The 17,014-nt window shown below is 36.4% G+C and overlaps 1 protein-coding gene across 1 annotated transcript in view; it reads right to left on the bottom strand.

Moving 5' to 3' along the window:
• shtd (anaphase promoting complex subunit 1) overlaps positions 1–17,014 on the bottom strand; it is a 989,031-nt gene that overhangs the window by 535,825 nt on the left and 436,192 nt on the right. The window contains exon 22 of the mRNA XM_090370159.1: positions 8,892–8,969. Coding sequence (XP_090226285.1) covers positions 8,892–8,969 — 78 coding nt within the window. The remainder of the gene's footprint in view (positions 1–8,891; positions 8,970–17,014) is intronic.

The following is a 17,014-nucleotide window of genomic DNA, read 5'->3' as shown; positions in this document are numbered from 1 at the left end:
CTTATGCTGCACCAGCCAAAAATAATTCCCGAGTTACCCTGAGAAAGAGAGAGAGAGAGAGAGAGAGAGAGAGAGAGAGAGAGAGAGAGAGAGAAAATCAGAAATAGAAAGGGATCACCAAAAAAGAGAAGAACGATGATATCTAGCTCAGTACCCTGGTACCCTGGGTGTGCCAAGTCCATACTCACCAGATTTGAGCCCCTGGGGACTACGAGTCCAAAAACATATTCAACGTAGATCAAACATGTCTATCTTTTAAATGTTTGCCAAACAAGACACTGCCTTTTAAAGGTGATAAATGTTTAGCTTGTAAAAATAACAAGGAGAGAATTAAACTCTCGGTTGCAAATATGGCTGGTAATGAAAAACTGATGCTTTTGATAATAGGCAAAAGTAAACAACCCCAATGTTTCAAAAGAGTAAAGTCATTAGAGTTGGACTACAACTACAAAAAAAATTTAAATGACAAGCAAAATTTTTGAGCAGTGGATTTTAAATTTCGAGAGAAAGAGGACGAAAGAAAACATACAAAAGAGGTGATTGCCGACAACTACCCTGCCCACTTTCTCAATTTGAATTTATGCCCCCTCAGGTGTGTAATTCAAGTAAGAGTAAGAATGCCATCAGCACTGAGCTTGCTCAAACCATTCAAGGCCTTATAAACCTTAATCAGATCACCTCACAGGTGCCTGTGAGGTAATCTGATTACAACCACCTTCATGCAACAAAGAAAGGGGGTTGTAAACATTATTTGGAGTGGTCAGGGTTGTAAATAATAGACAAATTTCAGACAATTTTCCTTGTGAAACAAAAAATTATAACATTAAAACAGTAGTATGACCAAATAAAGGAGCAGAATTTACATAAATTATAATATAAAAGGTTTTGGATTTTCATTTTTGATTATAATAAGCGGCCAATAACAATAACCAGTTTTAACATTAGCAGGCATCACTACTTATTTTCTCAAGTCTTTATATTCTTCATAATCAGTTTCTGTTTTTGTCAGGAAATATTTCATATAAATTTTCTTCTTGTTTGCAGTAATTTCTTTTATCTCCTCATTAATATCTGCTGTTATCTCCTCATTAATATCTGTTGTTTTTGGGTTTTCTTTTTTCTTTTTTTTAATCATTTGTGTCGTTTTTATTCCTAATGCTTCTTTTGCCACTTCTTTACCAGAAGTGGCAAAATCTTATGACATTTCTAGCTTTTTGATACAGTTTTATATACATTTTTCTGATACATTTTTATTAGATAGTATGAATCAGAGCTGTAATACTCAATATGTTCTACGTTGATAATAATATTAGTAAATTAATAAGAGGAGTTTACCTCAATATAGTACGTGGAACACTTCCGTATGATACCCTCCAGAAATTAAAACGGAAAAAACGAAAAAATCGACAACTTACCGGTCCATTAAAGTAAAATATAAATAATTAAAGTAAAATATAAATAATTAAAGTAAAATATAAATAATTAAATAATCAATTTAACACAATTCAAAATCAATTCAAAACAATTAAAATTCAAATTAACGCAATTAAAAGAATAACGAAAATATTCAAAACGATCTTCCTTCCTGAAGCTGACAATGCTTTTCGACCGACTGTCGTGATCACAGGAATGAAAATCACCGAATCAGGCTAAACCTGCAACTTAAATAGTGATTATGTGTCTTCGCGCATGCGCGTAAAGGTCCACGCATCGGAGATCAAATATGGCCGCTGAACATTAACAGAATTCTCGTGTAATTTAATTTCAATGGTTTCTGCAATTAATAGTCGCGTATAATTACGTTGAACGTTAAGTATTTTGGCCTCGTTAAATAAAAAAGTATGTTTTTCGTTAATGGCATGAAAGGCTAATTCTGACGCTGCTGAACGAGAAGCACGAACTGAGGCTTCGTGTTGATTTACACGAATATTAAGAGAAAACCGCGTCGAACCCTGATAAGACGAGTCGCAATCACCGCAAGAAATGTATACTAGATCATTAATTTGTGTTGCGAACGCGGAAAGAACCGAGCGATTGTTCAGTATAGTGTGTAACTTCCGTATAGGCCTAGCTATAATTTTAAATTCGGTATCTTTAAAGAATCTGTTAAGCTGTTTGTGCCACTGTTCAACGTATGGGACAGAAATAAAGTATTTTTTGATATTACTATTGTTGATTGGTGCAGTATTTTGTATCCTATCCTTAGCTTGTACCCTAATTCGATTTATTGTGTTAATGGGATAACCCCTGTTCAAGAATCTGCTAGTTAATATTTGTATTTCTGAGTCCAAAGCAGAATCCGTTGTTGAATATTTATAGGCATTTAGAAATTGATTAAAGATAATCGATCTTTTGTAGGTGAACGGGTGGTAGCTATTATAATGTAGAAGCATACCAGTGTTTGTGGGTTTTCGATAGATGCTAAATTGTATTTTGTACGAGTCCCGGGTAAGCGTGAAATTTTTGGCATATTTAACAAAATCGTTTCATTTGATGGAGTCGATAGCTCTGGAGGGTATCATACGGAAGTGTTCCACGTACTATATTGAGGTAAACTCCTCTTATTAATTTACTGATACATTTTTATATATCATTAGTGTTGAGTCACCACTGAATAGTCCTACTTTGAATTTTTCAGTAATGTTTATTTCTGTCTTAAATTTTCAGTAGACTGGTGATCAAATCTAATGATGAGAACTAGGAGATTTTGATCACTTATAACCCGTATCTGACTATAACGATGTCACAGATCACTATAACGCTCTTTTACAGATTGCATTTTTGGCATATTTAACAAAATCGTTTCATTTGATGGAGTCGATAGCTTGAAAATGAATATAAAAATTCGGTTAAAACGTTTCCCACGCCGACTTGAGAAATATTCCCATGCTCAGTGAAATTCTCTCGCGCGCTAATTTAATTGCAGTACAGTGACTTGTTATGTAGTTCCAAGATCAAAATTTTAAAAAATGATCAAGTATATTGCTTGTAATATTTGCATTATATGCATTTATCCGAAGTCTAGTCATCACTCAGTACAGTATTAGACATTGTGCGTAACGGACAGTTTACTTGAACATTGTATCATAATTAATGCAACCAATGCAGTTACATTATCGAAGAGTTAATAATGGCCAATAAGAATGAAAAGGCAACAACGTCTGGGTACAGCACGAAGACTATAAATGTAAGAAAAATACTACTGAATTTGAAAATTAAATTAGACGTTTTGAAGCGAATCGATCCGGTCAAAGACAAGCGGATGTGTGCCATAATTTAGGACTTGCAAGTTTAACTGTAAGAACAATTATAAAAAAATAAAGAATTAATTTTAGCAGCAGGAAAGATAGCTGTTCCACTGCAAGCAACTAGGACAAGGCCGGCTATTAGGATTGAAATGGAAAGACTAACCAATTTTATTGAAGATAATATCCAATGCAGAATTCAGTAAAGTTAAATATTATAAATAATAAAAGAGAGAGAGAGATTAGCCTATATAATAATCTGAAGAAAACTCACCTAAAAAAAAAAAAAAAAATGTGGAACCATTCAAACTGGTAAAGGCTGGTTGAATACATTTAAAATCTAGGAAGAAGCCGCAAGTGTAGATCAAGGAGCCGAAACTTTCAAAAAAGAACTTGTTAAAATTATTGAAGAGGGGTATTGTGTGTTATACTTCTCAAAAAGTTTATAACATAGATGAAGCAGGACTTTTGTGGAAACGAATGCCTAAAAGAAGTTTCATATTGAAAGAAGCAAAAAACATGCCAGGTTTCAAAGCGGCGTGAAGGATCGGGTGACTTTATTGTTGGGTGGTAATTAAACTGCAGGGGATTTAAAATCAATACCCCTTTTAGTTTCTTTGGAAGAGGCAAAGTTCAACCCAAACTCGACACATTTTTCATAATTAAATTCATCAATTAAATTAAATCAATTTAGATCAATTAAATTCATGATTTTAATTGGAATTTTAAGTTTAATTTTGATACGTAAGTAGTTACCATATAATTGTATACGTATGTAATGCAGAATATTTTATATGTACAAATATTTTGACTGACATTTGTGCATCTTTTCACTACCGTTTATTATTGATTAGAAAATATCCTATGGCACCGACTGCAACTCACAAATACATATGTTACCTTATGGGAATGTGGAGCTCGCTTAGCGTGGATTCACTTAGCGCTCTGTTTTTCCAGAACGCATTATCAGCGTTAAGCGGGGATCACCTGTATTGTATAGTAAACTGTTCATGAATGCTTTGGTTGTTCCTCCAGGTTGTTTTCTGTTGAATTTTGTGTGATAAAAATGTTTTGTTAATCCTAGGTTTTTCAGCATGAAACTGTAGTATATACTCTCCATTTTTATTTACTGTCTCTTCATCCAAGTATGGGTATATTGCCAATTCTTGCATTCAATTTGTCTGTATATTTTATGTTCCTTTTCAGTAATTTCATCTATCATTTCGTGCAGAGTATTATAAAATTCTTCTACTTGACTATGTGGTTCCCCTCTTCTGGAGCATAGACACTAATGAGAATAAAGTTATTTGGCATGTCCTTAAATTTTTTATGATATTATTTCAGAAATATATGAGTATTCATTTTCAAACTTTCATGAATCAAAATTCCAGCATGCTCATTACCATGTTTATTTTAGTTCATCGCACTATTTATGAGCATATAATCTTTGTATTTTTTTCCCTTTGTTTCAGAGATGAGCAAACCCTTACCCTGTATTTTCTCCAATGCTTCTCCATCTTTTCTGTGCTGTATTTAATTTAACATTCTAACATATTTATTATTATTTTTTGTTTCCCCCCTCACTTCATCCCCTTTCTGTTTTCCAGCTTGTATCAAAGTGTCCATCTAGTTATTCTTCTGAATAGATCTCTGGGCATTTCTGAGTTTACATCTTTAAGTTGGTTATAGCCTTTTTGTTTCATTGGTTACTTCATTTAGTCTCATCTGGGATGTGCATTGTACGGGTGGCCCTGTCGGTTGCTACACTACCATCAGTAAAGCTCTCAGAATCATAAGGATTCTGTTTGTTTAGGTAATATTTTTGTTTGTTTGCAAATGTGTGATTTTGAATGTAATTTAAATTTTCTTAAATTTTATTTTAATGTTTCTAAAGTTCAAGTGTGTTTTGTCACTGATGAAGAAAACCACTATAGTTAAAAAATACCTGATACGTTCATTTAGTGCAATTAACTTCTGGTATTTATTCTGTTTGTGCATCATCTACAATAAACATAGCTAAATTTCTGTGTAGCTGGACAGCAATAAACAAAAATTAATAATACTTAGGTGGAAATACCTTTCTCATCTCATCCTTAAATTAGTTTCTTTAAGTAATGCCTTTTAAAGACCACATAAAGCCAACTTTTTTTTAATGCTGAGATAACAGTGCTCCCAGTTTCCAGTTCAGCACCTGACAGATGATAACTTTTTCTTGAAAGTACTAATACATTCTAAGGAAAAAAAATAAAAGTTTTTATTTTTTGCTTAGGATGTAGGCATCTCCCTAGCCAGGTGGGAAGGAGCAGTAGTACATAGCTTAGACCGGTCTTTGAGCCCGTCACCACCAAATATGGAGAATGCGGAAAGGTCAGGGAATGACCACTGCATATCCCCGGAGCAATATGGCCTTAGTTGCTAATGCTCCTAAAAACCAAATAACAAACAAACAAGCTTAGGATGTATCAGTATTTCATCTGTCCTTAATGGACTGCAATACTTATTGTATGTATATTTTTTTAAAATTTTAATAAAAAATGTTTAAAAATTGAAGTTTTTTTTTACACCTTTTACTTTAAAAAAATGATTAATTCTGCTGAAAATTAAACAAGAACTTTATACTCGTCATTAAATTTTAGCAAGAGCTTATGTTTTTAATAGTACTCACCTCTGAATCATATGGTTCAAAGATATGAATTTTAAATGAGTTAAGTTAAAAATGCCTCAAGGAAAAAATTAATGCAATTCTCTTTACTTAGGCTGTGATACACAATTAAAATGATAATGTGAACTAAGTAACCAAGAGTCTTAATGGGAGACTTTTGTAAAATGCAATCAGGTGGTCATTCCAGAAAAAGAAAGTTGTGTGTGTGTGCTTTTATACAGGGTGTCTCAAAAATATTGGTACAAACGTTTAGGAGAGGTCGGTAACATCTAAAGGAATGTGAATCGCATAGGAACCCATAACTGGAAACATCACAGGAAAGTAGTAGTAGTAGCAGAGGCACAAGAAGCAGAAATGACACAAGACAGTAATTAGTGGCAAACATTTATTTGACATAATATTAACAATGGAGTTCGAGATGGATGCATTTCATGATGTTACAACAGACGCTCGAAGGTTCCGCCATGCATGCATGACACCGACGCAGCATGGATTAGCGGACACAGTCATACATACCTGGAGTTTCTTCGACAGTAGTAGCAGCAGCGCAGACGAGTCTCGCCACGAGATCCAATTCCGTCTCCACAGGCGATTCATGCACGATAGATTTGAGGGCCCCCCCCCACAGAAAGAAATCAAGGCTCAATAAATCAGGTGAGCGTGGGGCCAGGCAACAGGTCCACCACAGCCAATCCATCGACGCCCAAAACGCCTGTTCAAATGGTCACGAACACAGACCTTCCGTAATGGGCAGGCGCCCCATCATGTTGAAACCAAATGTTGCGTCTCACATTTGATGGAACATCGTCAAGTAACCCTGGTAGAACTTGTTCAAGAAAGATCCGATATTTGGCAGAGTTCATGCGGGATGGTAACAGGTATGAGCCGACTAAGCAGTCACTGACCATACCTGCCCACACATTTATTGCGAAGCGATGTTGTGCCGCATGGGGGTGCACACCGTGTGGGTTGTCGTGAGCCCACACATGAGCATTGTGCTGATTGAATAAGCCTTCCCGCGTGAAATAAGCCTCATCCGTGACCAAAACATAGGCTGGAAAATTCAAGTCTTGAACACTTTCTTGGAGAAACCACTGTGCAAAAGCCACACGTGCAGGATGATCTTGGGGGAACAGTAACTGAACCCTTTGGAGATGAAAGGGGTGTGAGGAATCGTTGTGCCAGACACGCTGTACACTGCAATGAGACACTCCTAAGGCAGAGGCAATGGCACATGTGCTGGTAGTAGGATTATTCTGGACAGCATTCAACACACTTTGTTCCATCGCGGGAGTTCGCGTCGAACGGGGTCTGCCCACACTACTCCTGTTACCTCTAAATGACCCATAATCGCACAAATTATTTTAATGCAAATGTGCAAACAAACGGTGGTCCGGTACATGTCTGTCCGGGAAGCATTCTCCATAAATTCATTGAGCGGCTCGTCCATTGCCCTCTGCTAATCCATACACTAGGTGCATGTCTGCCAGCTCACAGTTTGTATATCGAAGCATGCTCTTCGTGCGGCGACTGCTGCTTGAATAAGTAAACCAGAAATTTTCCCTCTCGGGAACTGATGAACAGCGCCGTCTACCGACTTACGGTGACGTTTCCGGTTATGGGTTCCTATGTGATTCACATTCCTTTAGATGTTACCTACCTCCCCTAAACGTTTGTACCAATATTTTTGAGACACCCTGTAGATGAAACTTAACTCCCAGGATGCATAACTAACACACGTGTTGGAAATTTTATATGTGGTAAAACTCTAAATTGGCGAACGGTTGGCTGGTAGTCTCATGTTGAGAATCCTTTCTATAAATAATACATGTTGAACATTATATACGTAATATATAGACATGCATTATTGCACTCTTCCATTTTACAGTTTAAAAAACTGTTAATTCACATGAAATTTCATACATTTCTACTTATCACATATATAAATAGTTTTAAAAAAGTAAACGCGCACACACACACACACACACACACACACACACACACACACACAGGAGACACTATTATTCCTTTCCATTTTCAAATTTATTTCTAATTTGGCATCCCAAATTGGGCTAAATTTGAATATTATACATATTGACATTTTATCCCAATTGTATACAGTCTTAAATATTTTCATGTTTATTATTTAAAAATAACAAATCTTTAAAATATACTGTAGATATTTATAGAATTTTTTATGTAACCCTATGGATATTTATAGAACTCACGACAGAATAAAAGCAAGTAATCTTCAACTAGAAACCAATATAATTGTAACCTTTGTAATGATAGCACCCGTAAGTTCCACATTAATATTTTTTCCTAATTTTTACAAGGTAAAAAATAGGAACAAAAACAGAGTGGCACCTGACTGCTTCTCCTGTGTGCTTACTTTTGGAAAACCATGCCAAGAAAAAGTTTCCTACATTTAGAAAATGTAGAGAAAATTATGGATATTTTCAACCATGTTAATGTGTAATTGATATTTTTCAGCAAAACCAGTTGAATCTAGTGTTACCAACACAAAACTGAAGGTGGACAACATCAAAATAATTTTAAACTCCTTATATATGATGAAATATTTCTCATTTTCAGTTGTAATGTGCACATGCATTTGCACTCATGCACGCACACCTAAACACATGCGTGCACATAAAACAGCACTTGGTGAACAGCAAAGATAACACTGAGCTGGCTCTATACCTGGGAAAACATAAAAGGCATATGTTTTAACTGCATTGTAAGGTCAAGTAAGTATACTGCCACAAAAATCACTGTTGTTGTTGTTGTTGTTGTTGTACATTTAATTGTCCCACCCCCTTTGTTGTTGTTGTACATGTACAACAACAACTAAGGGGGTGGGACAATTAAATTAACTCCTCTGGCTCTAGCAGTGTAAAATATAACTGGAAAATTATTTTTCTTATTTTTTATACTACAAAAATTTTCTAAGAAACATGAAATTAAAGCAAAATGAAGCTTACCTTCCAACTGGAAGTGCCATAGTTCGGATACACAATGTGTATAAATGTCTCTCCTGTTCTTCAATAAACTCATGGTCACTACACAAAAAGATATCATTAGAATAACAAACTATTTGTAAAGTTAACAGAATATACAGTAGAAAGTTAAAAATCCGAATGTCAATAATTCGTAACTTCAGTAACCAGAACAAGCCAGCATTTATTATTATTCTTTTTTATGCTGGTGCCATAAAATAATTAGAGTAAGCACCAGTTATTGTGATCACATTTGCTAACTGAATTCTGATTCTATTAAACGGCAATTCTAATAAGCGAAAATCAGTGAAATCTTATCCACAGTCTATAAAAATGAAGATATAAAGCACAAACTTACATTTTTATTACTATACCAATTAACAAAATAAAATGATATGTGAAAATCGGAAGAACATTATTCACAGGTTAGGAAAATTGTGGGTATACATGCATGTACACCATGTGAATGTGAATTTAGGGAGTACAATGTGTATACAGAAAAGTGATGCTGTTAGTTAAGAAACATGAACTATAAAGAAGTGCATCCAGTTGACATGGGTGGACAGTGCAGTGTTAAGTCAGTTTCGTGTGACATAAGCACTGGGAAAGAGAAAATGAGAGTAGGAGTGTGTTATAGGCCTAATGAATCTGATCAGTACAACAAACAACTGAACAGAGAAACAGAATGGGAAAATAAATCAAATTGTCTTATAATGGGGGATTTTAGCTATAGAGATAAAAATTGGAATTTGTGGGTTGGTCACTCATACATTAGCAAGACGTTTGCAGATTTATTGGATGATTATTTTCTACAGCAGCATGTTTCAGAGGCAACCAGAGAGAGTGATACTCTTGATCTCATTATCAGCAGTGATTCTTCACACATTAAGAATCTGCTGATAAAGAAACCACTAGGTGGCAGTGATCACAGTGTACTGATATGGGATTTATTTAATTTCTTCTTCTTCTTCTTGGTCCTTCGCTGGTAGCTGGGGAGGGCGGTTGGCCACGCAACCAGTATGCTGCTGTAGGTGCCGCAGGGTTTCGGACTTGCTCTGTGATGTTCTTCCATACTTTACGATCCATGGCGTCAGTCCTGGCCTGGCCTGGTTAAGATCGAGACGTCGGCTCTTCAAGTCATTTTCCACTTGCTTGGCCCACGTTTTCCTAGGCGCGGTCCGTTGGATGGTCCATTGAGTGGCTCGTTGTCTCCAAAGGAGTGTGGATGGTATTCTGTTCTTGCTCATTCTACATACATGGCCAAACCATCTAAGCCTTCGCTTCTGGATTTGGTCGGCAATGGTTGGTTGCTGTTGGCATCTGGCGCAGATGGTATCATTAGTGATGCGGTCACGAAGTGAGATTCCAAAATCTGCCGCAGGCATCGCATTTGGAATACCTCAAGTTTGTTTAAATCTAGCTTGAGACAAATCCATGTTTCTGATCCGTAAAGGAGAATGGGCAGGATCAAAGTCCGGAAGAGTCGGATTTTAGTCTTTGAGGAAATGTTGGTCCTCTTCCACAGACACCATTTGAGCGAGGCGAATGCAGTGGCCGCCTGTCCAATTCTGCTGTGGATTTCCATGGTGGATGCAACTTTCTTCTCCTGGACCAGCGACCCAAGGTATTTAAAGTCCTACACTTGCTCGATCTGGACGCCTTCGAGATAGATGGTGGCTTAAAGGTGAATACAGTGGTCTCAGATATTTTTTAAAAATTCTATACAATGGTACCAACTGATGATGTTACGAACAGCAAATTCTAAGTGGGAAGCATTCAAGGAATTAATCTTGGAAACTACTAGGCTTTTCATACCAACTAAGAAATACTGTCCAGGGTTTAGGTCTAAATGGATGTCAGATGAACTGATGAGACTCATGGCAGAGAACAAAAATGCATGGAACGCATGTAAATTATCATGAGACAACATTAGGCAAGCAAAGGCAGATTTCAAGAAATCTTTGTCAAAGGATGCAAAGAAAAACATCAAAAGACTTCTTTACTTATGTAAACTCTAGAAGGAAGATGATAAATTAGATTGGTCCACTTGACATTGATGGTTCGATTGTTGATGAAACTACTGAGGTAGCTGACAAAGTGAATGAGTAATTTGCATCTACATTCACACATAAGTCTGTAGGGAAGAGGAGGCCAGAAGTCAAACTCTGGCAAGGAGCTAAATGATTCTGTAATAACTGAGAGCAAAGTCGAGGAGAAATTGTTGAAATTGAACATAAGAATGGCAACTGGCGTGGATGGTCTATCCAGTTATATTAAAGAAAGCAGCAAAGGAATTAAGCAAACCCTTAAGCATACTTATGAAAGCTTCCTTGAACTCAGGGGAGGTCCCCATGTACTGGAGATGTGCAAATGTGTCCCCAGTTCACGAAAGGTGACATGAGTCACCCTTTGATCTGTTAATTTAACTTCTGTTACAGGGAAAATGATGGAGATGCTGGTTAAAGAACCAATGCAGGGTCATAGACAAGACTGCAGTTATAGTTCAGACACAGCAAGGGTTTGTTAGGGGGAAATCTTGTCTGAAAAATCTGACTGGATACTATGTGGTCACAAAGCAACTGAATGTAAAAAATAATTTTGATATCATATACCTGGAATTTTAGGAAAGCTTTTGATACTGTTGCACATGGAAGACTACTGTACTAAACTGGAGCAATATGGCAATTAAGGGCAAGTTGGTAGAATGGATAAAAGGATGGTTCAGTGGGAGAACACAAGAGAGTGGTAATCAGTGTACACTGGACTAATGTTATTAGTAGAGTCACCCAGGGTTCGGTGTTGGGCCCATTGTTGTTTTATATATTTATCAATGATATTGATCAATGTATATCAGGCTTAATGTTGAAGTTTGCAGATGATAAAGGAATCTCCCCTGAGTTTAAAGATGCCCCCACAATTAACCTCAATGGTTCAATACACTCCCTTGCACTCTGCCTCAAAACTATAGGGTACATGCCATCAATCCCAGGAGCCTTACTTCCCTTTATGCTTAAAAGTTTTTCTAATAAACAATCATCTGTAATTACAACATCACATTTTATATGGCTCAGCCTCACTCGCACAGCCTCTTCTCAGCATAAAGGGTCTTTCGTCAGTAAAGACAGATGCAAAGTACCTGTTCAATTCATCTGCATTATCAGCTGGGTTGTCTAAGACTTTCCCACACCCAGTACATAAGGATCCAATCTTATTCTCTTTTTTCTTCCTTGTAGTCACATACATGACAAATTCCTTGTCCCCATTCTTTGCTCTCTTAGCTAATGCTTTCTCATATGCAACCATGGCCTCCCATGATATCATTTTCTGTTCTATTTAACCAGCCGCCTCTGCTGTCATCCATTTCGGCATCTTCCACCTGCAATATTTTCTTAGAGGTATATATGCATTCATGACTTCTGTGATTTTTGCTTTAAAAGTATTCCATAATTCAAATGTATTTGCCATCTCTTGGCAATTCACCCAGTTCAAACATGTCATATAGCACCTTAAACTGTCAAAGTCCCCTCTTGAAGTTAAGCCCCATGCCTTAACCTTTAACTGCTGCAACATCTTTCTTCATGTTCCACCTGACGACTGCATGATCACTTCATGATCACTTTCTCATAATGGTTCCTGTACTTTAAGTCCTGTAATGTAGTAATGTCGTTAGTAATGATGAGGTCAAAAATATTCTCACCCCTAGTATTTTCTATAAGATGTTTTGTTTTTCTAGATTAATCATCTAGTTTATTTAAAAAAAGTCTTTCGCCAATCATGAGTCCCCCCCCCCCCCACTTACTCCAATAATCAACTTGAATCTGCTTAAAGCAAATTTATGCTCCAATCAATCTGGGGAGATTTGAGTCATCCATAAAAATTGATTCACGCTTGTTTGCCTGCCCATTCCATCTACCAATTCAGACTCATACATGCTCTTCACAATCTTCTTGTCTGTAGAGACGTGGCAACCGAAGTAGAGATGTGGCAACTGACAAATGCAAAGTACTACATATAGGTAGCAATAATCCCAGAATAATAGACCATATTGTAACCCAGTCAAGGTAGTAGAGAACAAAAAAGACACCTGTAATTGCACACTTAGAGATGAAGTTCTCTAAGCAGTGTAGATAGGGTGATAGGATAACTGATATAGTTTTGTCAATAATATACAAACTTTTTCCAGAAGAAAAAAGGAGATAATATTCTGCTGTATAAGGCAAGCAATATTTAGGCCAGGTTTTGTGTACTGGATGCAGACCTGAAAGCCTTATCTTAGGAAGTGTGATAGAATTGGTGCAGAGAAGAGAGCAATACAATTATTGAGGGTACTTTTACCAAGAAAGATTTCAGTTCTTCAAATTTCTGCATCTGGACACTTGTCAACTGCGAGGAGATCTGATTGTGGTGTTTAAGGCTTTGAATGAATTGCTATTGCTCAGCCAACACATATAATGGAGCATAAATTTGCTTTAAGCAGATTCAAGTTGATTATTGGAATAGACAAGTTCTTAAAGTGAGTTTAAATACATTAAAAAAGATTTATAAAAATTAGTGTAATACACACATATATAACATTACGTTGTTTTGAACAACACTGTTTTTCAATGAAGTGTCAAATAAATTACATCTTTTATTTACTTATTTACTCTTATTTTTATGTAGAGATCCCCCTGAAACTCTACAAAGACACATTATCTATCAACCATGTTTATATTTAGAGTGTTAACAAAAAAAAAAAAAAAAAAAAAAAGTGCATGAGAACATTCCTTTTCAATATGTTTTGAGATGATACAGGCTCTTATGTAAGCTGAAATTGAAGAAATTTTCTTCTTCATCTAATTCTGGAATTCAGAACTAGATGAAGAAAACCTGAATCGAATAACATATATAAATGTAGAGAATTATTCTGAACAACTAAAAAATAAGTAATGATGAATTTTTATTTATATTTAAATATTCATATTCAAAAAACCTTCATACAATATACATATTAATATGTATTAATGGGTTGAGAGAAGAACATAATGTGGTTATTTCATAATTCATAAAGAATCAGTATTAATTGGTAATGACAAATGATGAAGGAAGCAGGCTTATGCAGCATCACCCAAAAAAACCTTAAGATGGGAGCATGTTCCAACAATCAACTACCCTCTCACTGAAAGCAAATTTCCACACAATTATTCTACAACTATCCTTCCTAAATTTAAATTTATTCTCCTTATACCTATGATATGAGCAAAGAGTAAGGATGCCATCAACATTCAGATTACTCAATCCATTCAAAGCCTTAAGACCTTCAATCAGATCTCCTCCCAGGTGCCTAGTTTAGGTACCTGTGAGATTTTATCCATACATGGCATGGACATTCAGTCTGTATCACAGCTGTAATGTACAGAATTTAGTGACATGTATTTTTGAAGAGAAATTTTCACAGGCTCTTCTAAGGTGTTTATGGGCATTTTAATGACAATGCTCTTGACACAACAATATTTTTAGTCATAACAGATCCAGTCATGCTTTTTAATTCCTTCTGAATTCTAAAGAAAGAGAGCTTACCAAATAAAGTTTGACTGTTGATGTTGTTGCGTTTGGATTTAACAACACATAGGCTGCTAGTTCATTATGAATTATGAAATAACCACATTATGTTCTTCTCTCAACATTAGGCTGCTAGGGTGATATTGTGTCTTTCTAATGGGAAATGGAAATGCTAACATTATTGTAATACCTGTTATATTTTATGGTATATTCCTATGTTATTTAGAAAGGTAAACAGTTCTTTCTTATTAGGGTCATCTCCAAGAATCTCAATACCTGCTCAAATCATGTGCTAATGCACATGATTTGAGCAGGTATTGAGAAGGTGAGGACAGTCCACTAATAAATGATGAATAGTCAGTTGCAAAGGATACAATGTGCATTGAGGACGGCTGTCATTCGTCAATAGATAATAGAAGTGTGTGAGGCAAGTTTGCCCAATTCTTAGCCTTCTTAGAATCACTTCTTCTCGTCTGCTTTTCAGGAAGCTGTAGGAGCCACAGCTTTGGATCTGATTTTATTTGGTAAAGTTTGTTTCCTGGATAACCTCTCCAGATTATTGACCAGCTATTGTAACATGCTTTAAGGATAATGGGTTTGGAATCAGTATATGGAACTTGACAAGTCTGTAAAATACAAGTATCTGGTTGTTTGGCTGCGAGATCTGCTTTTTCATTTCCTGCTATACCAGAATGCCCTGGGATCCAGCAGAATGTCACAGTTTGGTTTGAATCATTACATGCAAGAAATTTAGAATGAATTCATTTTATTACAGGGTGAGAGGAGTTGGTATTACTATTTATAGCAGAGACAGCACTGAGTGAGTCAGTGTATATTAAAGCAGATGGAATTAGATGTTCAATAATGTGGTCCAGAGTTAAGTTTATAGCATAAAGCTCAGCAGTGAAGACTCTGCATTTTACTAGTAATAAGACAAAAGAGGTGAATGACAGGAATATTACTGCAGCCCCTACTTGGGTCTTAGTTTTTGATCCATCTGTGTAAATTTTACAGTGCTGTGAATGAGAAAGAGAGTAAGCTGCATGTAACTGTGTGATATGGGCGGGAGACAAGGTGTTCTCTCCCCACTGTTGAAAATAGTCATCATATATTGCACAGATATTTGTCCAAGGTGGATCTGGTGGTGTCATGTCCTGAAATATATTACCGATTTCTATATTCCATGACTGAGTCAGTTCCTTAAATCTAAGTGGAGCAGGTCAGTTTTCATTTGGTTTAATATTGTAAAATGACTCCCAATCGGTTTTATATACACATCTCCAACTAGGGTGAGAGGGAAGACTGCAAATTTTTGCACCATGCAGCAGAAGCAATGTTTTTTGTGAAGATGTAAGGGAGGTTCATGGGCTTCGATGGGGAGGAGCTGGGGAGATTCTGAAAGCCCCTAGAGCAACTCTCAGAGCACTGTCCTGGATGGTGTTTAATCGCTCTAAAGTACTTTTTATTGCAGAGTCACACACTGGAGAACCATAGTCCAAGCGAGACCTGATGCAAGCTCTATAAAGATGGATAAGGATGTGCCAATCAGCACCCCACGACAAGAATTACACACACCAAAGGATATTCAACTTCTTCAAACAGATAGTTCGAAGATAGGCCACATGTGCTTGAAAGTTCAGTTTCCTATCTAGTATCAGGCCAAGAAATCGAACAGTATGCACAAGAGAAACTGGCACATTATTTATATTCAGCTCTGGATCAGGATGAAGTGACCGAAGTTTGCAGAAATGAGTGGTAGTGGATTGCTGTTCAGCAAGATGGTATCCATTGCGTAAGGTCTAAGATTGAATTCTGGTTACAGCAATTTGTAGCTGTCTTTCGATAGTGTTCATACTTTGCGATTGGCAGGATATGGTGAAGTCGTCAGCATACATGCAACCATTTTTGTAAGATCTTCCAATATATTGTTGCCCCTAATCACAAATAGTGCTGGATTCAATATGGAATCCTGTGGGACACCCTCTTCTTGAATGTGAGATGCTGACAGCATGTTTTGATATTGGTCTTGAAATGTGCGTAATTTTAAAAAGTTCTGAATTATTAAAGGGAGGTAGCCTCTCAGTCCTAATTGATGGATATCTTTAATGATACCATGATGCCATGTGGTGTCAAATGCTTTATGAATATCCAGATTGACCATCACTAGATGTTGTCTCCTGATGAAGGCGTTACATGAATGTTGGATTCAATTTTCACAAGTAAATCAAGAGTCGACTTGTTATTACAGAAGCCATATCGGTGATCAGAAAATAGATATTTGGAATCTAGAATCCAGGTGAGTCTCTTGTAAACGATCCTTTCAAATATTTTGTCCAAACAGCTTGTCAATGATATTGGTCTATAATTTTGAATCTGAGATGGATCTTTGCCAGACTTTGGTATAGCACAAATATAGGAATGACGCAAAGAGAGAGGGTTTGTATTTTCTGAAAAGATCCGGTTGTAAAAGAGCAATAATATGCATAGATCGGGTTCACACAGATGCTTCAGCACTTTTTTTTTTTTTTTTTTTAGGAGCATTAGCAACTAAGGCCATATTGCTCTGG

This window comes from Mastigoproctus giganteus, chromosome 3 (genome assembly GCF_048544385.1).
Source record: "Mastigoproctus giganteus isolate SK-2022 chromosome 3, ASM4854438v1, whole genome shotgun sequence".
Lineage (NCBI taxonomy): Eukaryota > Metazoa > Arthropoda > Arachnida > Uropygi > Thelyphonidae > Mastigoproctus > Mastigoproctus giganteus.
The sequence above is the reverse complement of the archived record's forward strand: the minus strand, read 5'-3'. Positions and strand labels throughout refer to the sequence as shown.